Genomic DNA, 12089 nt, shown 5'->3' on the forward strand with positions numbered 1-12089 from the left:
ATCTAGAAATTCCACTTCTAGGAGTTTACTTTAAAGAAAGAATTGGGATTTGTACAATGATTTCCCAAGGAGAGTTTTTCTTGCAAGAAGAAAACACCCTAAGCGTTCGACATTAGAAGATTGGTTAAATGATGAAACGTCCACCCCTAGGGAACACTATGCAACGATTAAAAATGAAGTTACAGAAAAACATTTGCTGACATGGAAAGATGTACCTGATGTACTGTTAGAATTTGAAAGGTCATAAACTGTATGTAAGTGCTTCACAGTTTGTATAAAAATAAATATATTTATTTATAAAAGTATTAAAAACTACATACCAAAGTAAAGTTGAACAATGCTGCTTTCTAAGGACTTTTATTTCCTCTGTTTTGAGTCTGTATATTTTCTGCAGCATGCATGAATTAATTGTGTAGTAAAGAAAAAGACATTTTAAAAATGCAAAAGAAGGATTAGTAAAGCTCTTTTAAGCTAAATAGTAAACAGATCCCTTCACCCCTCGTTAGGTGGATTCTGAGCACTGGCTTTTCAGATTTCCCCCAAAACCCGATGTGGGAAGCTGGAATTTAGGAGACAGAAGACAAGCTCCCTGGGCAGGGGACTCTTCGGGAGGCGACTGCCCAGGCTTCGAGCTCTGGGGGCCGCCCTTCTCTCCTCCCCCGCCTTCCTGTTCACCATTGCCTGGGAAACTCGAGAGCCCTGTCTCTCGCTGGGGCAGTCTCTTGAGTCAAAGGTTCCCAAGCCCCTGCACTGAGGCTCAGTGACCCTTCAAGCAACTGTTCTGCCTGTGTTTAGTTAGTTCTTTGTGGTTCCAGGGAAGTTTCTTTTAAAGAGAAAGAAACTGGTGGCTGCTCTGGGATGCAGGTCCCGGCTGTCACCTCTAAGTGGACAAAAGCTCTGGCTTCTCTTAGAGCTCTGCCTGCTGCAGTGACCTGGCCTCCCCTTGTGTACAATATTATCAATAATTATTATTGTAGCTGGTATTTGTTGACCCTTGCTATATGTTCCACGGCCAGCCGTCTGGTGATTAAGATCCGGCGCTCTCACCACTGCAGTCTTGGTTCATTTCCCAGTCAGGGAACCTCACCACCCCTCTGTTGGTTGTCATACTGCGGTGGCTGCATGTTGCTGTGATGCTGAGAGCTCTGCCACTAGTTTTTCAAACACCAGCAGGATCGCTCCTGGTGGACAGGTTTCAGTGGAGCTTCCAGACTGAGACAGACTAGGAAGAAGGACCTGGCCACCCGCTTCTGAAAAAATCAGCCATGACAATCCTGTGAACAACAGCGGAGGGTTGTCTGATAGAGCTTGAAAGACGAGAGGACGGCGCAGAAGACTGAGCAGCGTTCTGCTCTACTGTGCACAGGGGCGCCGGCGCCAGAACCAACTTGAGGACACTAACGACAAATAGGTTCCATGCGCTCTGTCAAGCACTTTTCATCAATTATTTTATTTAAACTCTTAAAAGAGCCCTGGAAGATTAACACTATCATTATCCCCATTTTAGAGATGAGAGGGCAGTTTGCCCAAGACTACGTAGCTGGTAAAGAGTAGAGTGAAGGAAGATGGGACCCTGGGTCTATCTGGATTTTAACCATTTAAATGAGCATGTTTATAGTTCACACTGGGCAGAAAGTCCAATTGGCCATTCCTGGGTCTTCCTGAACCAGAATAAAAGTGATTCCAAGAAAACATTAAACCACTTCACAACTGTAGGAGTGATTCTGCTACGAGGCCGTGCCCTTGGCTGCCAGTGGCAAGGACAGCCAAGCCGTCACCAAGGCTCCTCGTGGGTTCAGCTCCACACTGACTTGCTTAAGTGTGTCACTTACCCTCTCCAAATCTCAGGTCCTTACACGAAAATGAGCTTTATCAAACTTGTGCTAAGTACCTCATTTGTGAGTATCAAATGAGACAACATGTGTGTAAGCACTTTTGAAAGCACAAAGGGCAAGAAATCCATTAACCCTACATGCAAATTACTTCTGCCCTCAAAACTCAAAAGCAATGTAACTTTTACACGGCATTATGCCAAAGGCTGAGCAAGGGGCTGGAGAAATGCAGGGGACCCTAACGTCAAAGAAGCCCCCGCGTGACGTTCCCGCTCGGGGGTCGGTTCACCGCGTCCTGAGGGAAGGCCTCGACTCAATGTCCCGCCCCCCGTTCGCGCTCCTGGATTCAACGCTTCCGCTCGAAGTGCGTGAGCTTCGGGACGACAGCAGTTTTTGCCACAGGATTGAAGACTCTCCTGTGACTTGATGTTAGGAGGTCTCCTGGGTCATTTTGGTTTCTGCTCCCTGGGAGCAAATTGAAGCTTCGGCAGTGAAGTGACACGCATTCCGTTTTAACTCAGGATGGCACTTGGCTCAATAATTCAAAAATACATGCCAAATCTTAGGATTATATTTGCACAAGGGCTAATCTGTTTAAAAACTAATATCTGGGGGTAGGGGCAGGAAAGGAATTTTTCTTGACCATTTTTTAAGTTGTAAAAGCAATCCGTGACCATGTGAAGCAATTTCAACAGCCCGTGTGCAGTGGGAGCTGAAGGAAGCCACTCAGTGCGCGTCTCCGCGCCCCGTCAGTAAACGCTGCTGACAGTTTCTTATACATATTTTGAGAATTTTTCTATGATTAAACAAGCAAACAGATGTAAATACATATCTATTTTTTAACAAACAGAATCTTTCATACTATGGAGGTTGTTGTGAAAAATGCTTTTTTTCAACTAAAAGTACTTTTGTACAGTTTTTCATATCCACTTGTGTGACTCTCACAGGTTTAAAATCTCCTGTGCAGTATTCCATTGCATGGATATGCCATAAACCATTTAAGAATTTTTCTCTGGATGTACATTTAGTTGTTAATAGATTTCTAATATCACAAACAATGGTGCAATCAACAAGTCCATCATGTCTTTGCTCAATTATGTGAATACATCTGTAGGAAAATTCTTAAGTAAAATCAATAGGTCAAAGGAGATATGCATTTAAAATGGTGATGGGTGTTACAAACCACCATCTGAAAGCGGCTGTGCTAACTGACTCTCCCCCTACAGCTGGTGTGCAGGAGCCCGACCCTCATGCACAGTCAGTAGAGACTATACGAGAAGCTATTAGACCAGGGGCATAGTATCAATGGTTAAGTGGACACTGGATTAAAATAAGTATTTTAAGGTCTTGGATACTAAGAAACTGGGAATCCCTGCCTTTATGTGTACTGTAAATTGCCCGGCTCCTCACTCTGCAAAGAAACAAGACTGAAGTGAAGTGAATCTCCTGAGGCGGGGCTGCGCCTCCCGGCGTGCTGGCAGTGTGCCAGGCACTGCACTACGCGCTCTCCTTACGGTGAGTCCTGTCCCCCGCAACACGGTGAGGAGGGAACTTTTATCATTCCCATTTTACAGACAAGAAAACTAAGCACAAAGAAGTTAAACTTCCCAAAGTCACTCAGCTGATAAGCGACAGAGCTCAGATTCGAGTCCAGAGTCAGGTGCTTCAAGCACTTAGACATCTGCCTCTGTCTTCCCCCGGACATGCTAAACGCAATTATTCAACATTGTTCCATGCCAGGAAGGACACATGAACCACCTTACCCTGACAGCAACACAAAGCGTTATCCCTATTCCTCGGAGATAGTAAAGTGGCTTGCCAGAGTGACAGAGGGAGGATCTGTACCCAGGCGTGTCTGATTCTGAAGCTTTATTCATTCTACTGCACCATGCTTCTTTATAGGCACTGGCTGTCATAATACCCAGTTTACAGCGGAGGAAATCAGGCCTTCAGAGAGAGGGGAATAAGGAGGCTAAGGAGGAGCTGTCCCCTTAACAAACAGAGCTTACTGGGGCCTCTCAGCCTAACTCCTCCTTCACCCGAGCTCTGGACAGTTAGAACGCCCACGTACTGTTCGTGACATGCGGGTGGTCATACAGCAGCACACAGTGGCAGTTTGCTCTCTCCCATATAGTGCCAGCTCGAATTGTCCAATGTGGACCAAAATCGAAGGCAGAACTAAAGTCTCCCAATTCCAAATATCAACCGACCGAGTTGAGGAAGGGTGACAGAGTCGGGTGAGGATGAGCAGGTGGACTCCCACACTGCAGAGACATTCATCACTAGACCATGTTAGCAACGGAGCTTCAATCTCAGTGAGCAACGCATTATCAGTCCACCAAAAAAGTAGGTTTGGTGCTGGTTCCTGAGTTTACAGCTATATTTCCTTGCTGCATATAGAAAAGATCTAGGACCCAAGGCAGATAGGAAGAAGAACATGAGAGAAGAGCCTTCTGGGTAGGAAAGCCCTCCAGTCGCTGCTCTGCTCACACCGTCGCACCCAGCACAGCGTATAAGAGTTCAGGCCTTGGGTTCAAATCCCCTCTGCTACTTTCCTGCTGTGTGACCTTGGACAAGTTACTGAGCCTCTCTAGCCACAGTTTTCTCATCTATAGAATTAGTAATAACCCACAGCACCAACCCCATTGGTCTGTCAAGAAGATCTAATATTGTCTAGTACAGATCGCTGCCCTGAGGTTGAGGGCAAAGCACAGAATCGCCCAAGTCCACATGGACAGACCCCTCTGCTTCACGTTTCAGCGTCTTCTTGCTTCTTTGTTTTAATGTGATCAGGAAAGCATACTGTCCTGTTTCTCAGTCTGGGGCTGGGAAGGAGCCTCCTACTCATCTTCTCATGACAGCTGTAAACTCTGGATGTCAGAGGGAGCAAATCCTGTGTTTCTGTGTCTGGCAGCCCTAGTTACAAATGGGGCATGAGATCCACGGCATCATCGTCGCAAAACAAACACGTTACCAGAGCTTATCTTTGGTGCTCACAGCTCATCAGGCACAAGTCTGCGTGCGGTTGCTTCGTAGGCTGTGAGGGTTAATGTGATCATCTCTTAAAAGGTGACTTCTTTGTATATCATGGATGCTAACATAATATTACTACAAGTATTGTCCTGACTATACGGTAAAACAAGTCAGCCTGGAAGTATATGCAAATTTTACCATTATGTTGTTCAGTTTTAAGGGCGATGAAACATTTGCTTTGGGCTCCTCACATTGTATTGCAAATCCATAAAAAACTTACTATTCATTTCTACACCTAAAGTTTATTTAGCATTAAGCCCCTGCCATTATTTCCCTTTCAGTGGAAGTTGGGTTTTCGATTATACATCACAACCCGATATTATAGAGATCTTTATTTGCAAAGAAATTTAGTGTCTTTTCTGTTTATGTTGAACCAGTACCTCTGTCCTTGTTAGTCAGGCAGTGGAAGGCAGAGCTTCAGGTCTTCTCTATGAGAAGATGTCTGCATCTCTGATAACAGCGTTTGCTCTTTTATCTCCTCCAGGAGCAAAGAACGTCAGTGTGATGGCTCAGGCCTGCCAGGTGCTGCTGGCTGGGACCGGGTCTGTATGAAGCCAAGACATCTTCTTGAAAAATGAAGTATGATAATATAATAATACGATAATAATAATAATAATAATTCACTCAGACTAGCCGTTAGAAATTGTGTGGATCCAAAAAAGGTATTTTTACAGTTGAATTTAGAAAAAGGAACCTAAATTCTGTCAGAATGGTTGGTGTCTATAAACATAACTTTTGTCTTCCATGCCTCAATCTTTTGTCCAAGGAATTATGAGAGTGGATTAAAAATCAGGCAAAACTTGAGGAGCTGAATAAGCCGTGCGTGAGACGAGAGAAAAATGAAAGATTTGGATGTCGCTCGTTTGGGGAAATAGATGGTTCACGTGCAGACAGTTCTTGGACTCTCGCAAGGAGCCCTTAAGAAGCGCCTCCTCCTGTCCATTTCTGGTTCCCATCGCCAGCCTCTCACAGCCAGTTCAAACGTTTAAGCCCCTTTAAGTACTCTCTTCCTTCTACCCCCTGCCTTTAGTCAATCTTGAAATCCTATTCACCCCTACCTTATATAATCTCCTATCTTTTCCATTCTTTACACACCTAATTCAAGGTCTCGTTTCCTCCTCCTTGTGGTAGCAACACAGGCTTCTGAATGATCTCCCTGTGGCCGCTCTCCGCGCAGCGCGGCTCTGCACCGTGGCCACATCCCCCTCCACACGAGGTCATTTCAATCATGCCACTTCTCTCTCCAAAACTTTCAGGGGAAAACTCCGACACCACGGCTACAGCTCTTTGACCAACTCTGCTTTACTTTTCCAGGCATTTTTCCCATTACCTTCCTATATATTATCCAAATTTCAGCCAAATTGCGCATTCCGTCTAATCATCCCCAAATCACCTCATTCTGCTTCCTCCTCACAGAGTAACTTCTTCTCCACTCTACAAATTCCTACCAATCCCTCCATCCCAAAATTAAATGCAACCTATGCTCTACACAAAAATCAACACTTCCTATATCCCTCGGCTGTAGTATTGAAATTCCTCCGGCCCTGGGTTCAGACTGTCCGCACAATCAGATCATACAGGGTCTTTCTATGCCATAGAAAGTAGTTTGGAATTTATTTTCTAGGCTATAGGGAACCACGAAGAGTATCAAGCAGGGGAATTATAAATCAGAGTGGCATTGAACTCAGATGATGCTGTGGCGGTGAAGAGGCTAACTTGGATGGGAGCAAAGAGGCTAGAAATGGAAGGACCCATTAAGCAATTATTGGATCTTCCTGAGAGAGAAGACTGAAAGAAGGGCATTTTGGGGGCAGAAGATGATGAGAAAAGTTCTAAGTGTGTTGAATTTGATGTTCTGAGGAATAGGAAAAGAGGGGCCAAACACCTGTGGTGCAACATGAAGGAGGCACTCACCCAGGTGCCCAGCCTGCACTCACGGGACCTTGAGAATGAGTGTCTCCTTCAACTCTTCACCCTGGGGGCCTCGTTTGCCTCACCCTCAGTTGCTCTGTTACATTAGAGATATCACCTTGGCAGCCAAGGAGGTAGGCCATCTCCCTTCAAGAAAGAACTTGCTGTTCAGCTGCAAAAAGCACGATTAGCTGACAGCCTCCAGCGACAGAACATTCAGGATCTGCCTCAACCTTTAAGACGCAGCCATGCCCTTCCTGGGAAACCTCAGTCAGTGACTGAGCACGTTAGGGCTGCTAGGCCTGGATATTTCTGTCCGTCGCGGGGCTCCTTCAATACGAGGCAACCTTCCCTCTGGAGGTCGCCATGAATTGGATGAGATTGTCAGATCTGCACTGTGGTCTGAAGGCTTTTGCTGTCCAATCCTTTTTCCATTCCCAGAAGACCTAAATGACACTTCTAGTCCAGAATTAGTCATACCAGCCTGGGCCTGCAGCTAGACATGAAGTGAGTAAGCTGAAGCGGCCTTGTCATGTAATGGTTAGAAGGCTGGGCTCCAGACTCTGTGTTGAAATCCCAGCTCCACCACTTCCGACCTTGTACAACCTTAGACAAGTCACGTAACGTCTTGGTACCTCAGTGTCTTCATCTGTAGAATGAGGATTTTAACAGTAAGTGAGATCTAAATGAGATAACACACAAAGTGTCTAGCACAGTGCCTGTGCAACTATCAATGCCCAGTGTACATTTAGGAAACCCACTTGTGAAAACCTATTTCATTTAATTTCTCAGAAAACTGCTGGTTCAACCTACGTTTCTCCCCCCGAGGAAGATTTGCCCTGAGCCAACAACAACTGCCAATCTCCCTTGTTGTGAATGTGAGCTGCCACCACACCACGGCCACTGACAGGTCCATGCTGGGAACTGACCCAGGGTGCTGAAGTGGAGCACACCCAACTTAACCACTAGGCCTTCAGGGCTGGTCTTCAACCTACTTTTCTTCGTGAATTCTGAGTTGCCATGTTATTTTCTCATCTTCACAACAATTGGTAATTTTTGATCTCTCAAAAAGCAAGAATATAATGCAAAGTGAAAGAATCATTATAATAGTAAGTAGTAAATGCTCAAGAAATATTAACGTTATTGGTTAGAGTTTGAAATGCTGCCTACAGAGGTTGTTGGGTATAATCAAATAGAAGAAATGTTCTCTTTCTCAAGAATTTTCCACATGATGTAATAAAGCTAATGAAGATTAATTAAAAACATGTCAAACCCAACCCTGTGATCTTTTTCAGTTTCACTTCCTGTTACCCCAGTGCGGCTTCTCCTCCCCGTGCACCGTCCTCGCCTTATTGTCTCTTGTTGTGTTATGCTTCTCTCCATCTGTTTTCCATCTATCCAAAACACCTACTCCTCTCCTTTCCACCAGTTCCTGCTAATCATCTTCTTCAGAACTTGGTTGAAAACTCACCTTCTCCAGTTTCCTTGACCAGCCCACCCTGCTCCCTCCCAGAATGATCACTCCTCTCCACTGGCGAACCCTAAGAATTGCGTCATTTAGAAACTAAGTAGAACAAAAAATAGCTAATTCTCAAACCATTTTGAAGGTGTCTGTGCCTCGGTAAACAATTTTAATGATGAAATAGTAGGAACAACATCTCCTCCTTCAGACAAGACCTCCCCTCCTCACCTGCCCTTTTGCTCGAGGCTGGGAGGTGGCTTGGCAAAGCGATACTCAGTTCATGATTACTTACAGGATGAACGTTTTCAGCTGTGGACGCATGGTCAGTCTACAAATTATATTTTTAATATCCTCTTTCTACATGTCAGCCTTAAAAAATGAAGTTTCATAAGAAAATCTCAGTCATTTAATGAGGAAACTATTGTGTGGAGGAAGTGTTTTGCAATCCTTTTCGGTTTTGCAGGTAATATAAAGCCGTTTCACAAAGTAAAAGCCTGGTCTGTAATACATCTGCAAGCCAGAGGAAGTCATAATTAGAGGCAGATGGCAATGTGGCATTCTTTCCTCTCACTATTTAGTACATATGATATTCCCTACAAAATGGCACTAAATGTTTTCCTGCCACCACACAATGCCATATACGCTCAGAAAAATCAAACCTCTTTTCATGCCTGTGAAACTGACATCAAAGAAAATAACCAACTTCAAAAGTAAGATGAAAGTGTTTTGTAATGTGGTTGAATGCAATGAATGTCTTTACATAGCTTAACATTTGTATATTTGCATTAGCGCCTACTGCAATTCATACAAAAAAAGTGCTGCTGGGGGCCGGCCCTGTGGCCAAGGGGGTAAGTTCACGCTTTCTGTTTTGGCAGCCCTGGGGTTCCCCTGTTCGGATCCTGGGCACAGACCAACACAATGCTCATCAAGCCATGCTGTGGCAGCATTCCACAAAGAAGAACTAGAATAAATGGCAACTAGAATATGTGACTATTTACTGGGGCTCTTAGGAGAAAAAGGAAAAAAAGAGGAAGATTGGCAACAGATGTGAGCTCAGGGCCACTCTTCCTCACCAAAACAAGGGCCTGCTAAATCTTCGGCATCCTACACATTCAATATGAAACTTTCATCAAGATAGTCACATTCAAGGCCAACTTCCTGCTCAAATAGGTCACAATCTTAGGTGTATTTAAGTATTGGAAATGAATAGTACCTAAAATTAAAATCCTTGACACACAGAGCTGTACATGAGTATAACATTAATAGCATACACAGGTTTTTAATGGCTCCTAATATAACATGCTCCCTCAAGGAACATTCATATATGTTGAAACGCATTTTTACCATACTACTTTGAGTAATTATGAATTGAACATGGTTGATAAAACCAGCAGTAAAAGTTATGTAATTTTTAAAAATACACATAATCTTCCGTAAGTACACAGCTCTATATGTGATAAAATATTAGATCTCAAATGCTAAAAAGTAAATGTAGTTTTCACACTGATTTTCAAGAATATACATTTTTATTGTTACAAGTCAGTAAACTATTTTACCAAAGTTTCAATCATCTCCAATTCAAAGAAAATCAAAATCAACTGTTTGTTTTATAATCGATATCATGAAGCAAAAGCAATTAATAACTGATACAAAATAATCAACTTATCTACTACCTCATCTTAAATATAGTGACGGTATTAAAACTACCCTATCTGTTACACCTAACAACTTTGTATTTCAGAGGTTCCATTTTCAAATGTCATTACCCACTGGACACTTAGAAAACCCACTTGTGAAAATCTATTTTATTCAATTTCTCAGAAAACTGCCAGTTCATCCCATTTTCTTTGTGAATTCTGAGTTGCTATGTTATTTTCTCATCTTCACAATTAATCATTATTGCTTTCTCCAAAACGAGAACATAACGCAAAGTGAAGAATTATTATAATATAAAGACAATAAAGCAAATTTCTATTATACAAATGAGCAACACTCAAAACAAGTTGTTTATCTTAAACAAACAACACATTATAGTTATAATTAGCTCATTACCACAGTTAGAAATATTCATACACATTTTTCAAAATAAGTCTTTCGAATAAAGTACTGCAAGCATCTTTCTAGCTTAAGGATTTGAAATAACAATTAAGTCTGAACCTTAAATCATTCGTCTCTATAACTAGCAGAGCAGGTCCCAAGACTGTAAATCTTACCCAATGAGACAAGGGATGCTGAATGTATTATTAATTGCTAAGTGATTTCTTAATTTTAGAATCTAGCACCCAACACTGGCAAATAAATAATGTGATTTATGAGCCCGGACTCTCACGCTGCTTTACTAGAGTTCAACAAACACTGGCACATCCTAAATGCACAGTGTGACTGTGACCTGGACGAGCCAGGAAAGCCAGCAGGACCCGGAGAGAGCAGGTGTATCCCCTCCGCTTGCTATTCAAGTACTAGGACTCAGAACACCGAAGATGCCGCTGCACACCGCGGCCCGAGGCCCGGTCCCTGGAGGAGAACCGCGTCTCTCCCCGCGGGGATTACTGAGTTTGAAGAAGGCAGGTAACAACATGGGGTAGAAATTCTTATGCAGCAGCAGCAAGATGACTCTTCTCTCCAAATTTTCAAAACGCAACATCCCCTCCCCAGGCACATGCACATAAGCACCTTTTTTAAGCAAGAAAGGAGGGTTTTTCAAACAGCTGCCTAAAACATGCCATTTGCATGCAAATGAAAAATGTATTTTTCCTCTACTTGCTGCTGTGTGACATGTTTACAGATCCTATTAGAAAACCTGGATGTACATAAAAAGTAGTGCTTTCTATGAGATTCCTTTATTGCAATCTGCCTGTGCAGACATATGTGTACATAAATAATACATATTTGTGCAAACACGCCTATGTTAACAAGACACACACACGCATACCTAGACCTATAATTAAGCTTATACTGCTCTACAAGCCCCCTTTTACATTTTTCTAGCATGCATGTTATTCAGGAGACATTTTTTTAAAAAAATAATAAGCAATTGCATTAAATGCACACCAAAGTGGCATATTCAGAGGAGCAAATACATTACCAGACGCATTTTGAAGTTTCTGGAACACCTGCAGGGGAAGGGAGACCGTGACTCGGCTGCCGGCACACGGTGTTCCTCGGAATCACTGAGCTCTCTGTGACCGTAGGGACTGGCAGGCGAGCGTGAGGCTGGGAACCTTTGCGTGGAGCTCACTCTAGGCATCAGAAAGCCTCAAAGAAGCGAAAGAAAAAGCAGCACACAGACAGCTAGATGAGAAACTTCTGGCACCTCTCCAGCTCAGGAATGAATTCTTTGTAATTTGAAGACGTATAGAGATGGAAATGAAGAGAAACTTGGATTCACGGGTGAATTTGCTCAGCCATGCAGAAATGGGCAGGTAGCAGGCTCTCGGCTCATTTTAAAACAGTCACTCAAGAGCAGGTCGGAATCAAAAAATTAACAGGCACCCCTTTTTGCGTAAATAAAAAGGCTACTCCAGCCAGCTTCCCAAGATGCCTTTACAAACTTCAAATGGATCATTCCATCAGCTGTTTGTTGCACGTGTTATTAATCCCAGTGCAGAGGTAAATGGAAAATGTGATTCCCTTTATATAGAAAACTGGATTTATTGCTTCTTTTTATAATGCACTTTAGTCACATAAATACATACATTTACTCACAGAGTTCTCGTTTCTTGTGTAAAACCCCTACTGTTTGGTCCAGATAAAAGGCTTGTTCACAGCTTTTCAAGGAAGTGCAGAAAAAATGTTTTAATACTCAGAAGCTGAGCTGAGTACGGATATTTAAATGTTAAGTTTGAAGCAAA

The 12089-nt window shown here is 43.1% G+C and overlaps 1 protein-coding gene across 1 annotated transcript in view; it reads right to left on the reverse strand.

Moving 5' to 3' along the window:
- The window catches only part of IQCJ (IQ motif containing J), a 185551-nt gene extending 173937 nt beyond the window's left edge, over positions 1 to 11614 (reverse strand). The window contains exon 1 of the mRNA XM_008519621.2: positions 11324 to 11614. Coding sequence (XP_008517843.2) covers positions 11324 to 11485 — 162 coding nt within the window. The 5' untranslated portion in view covers positions 11486 to 11614. The remainder of the gene's footprint in view (positions 1 to 11323) is intronic.
- Between the last annotated feature and the right edge of the window lie 475 nt (positions 11615 to 12089).

The sequence above is a fragment of the Equus przewalskii genome, chromosome 18, assembly GCF_037783145.1.
Source record: "Equus przewalskii isolate Varuska chromosome 18, EquPr2, whole genome shotgun sequence".
Lineage (NCBI taxonomy): Eukaryota > Metazoa > Chordata > Mammalia > Perissodactyla > Equidae > Equus > Equus przewalskii.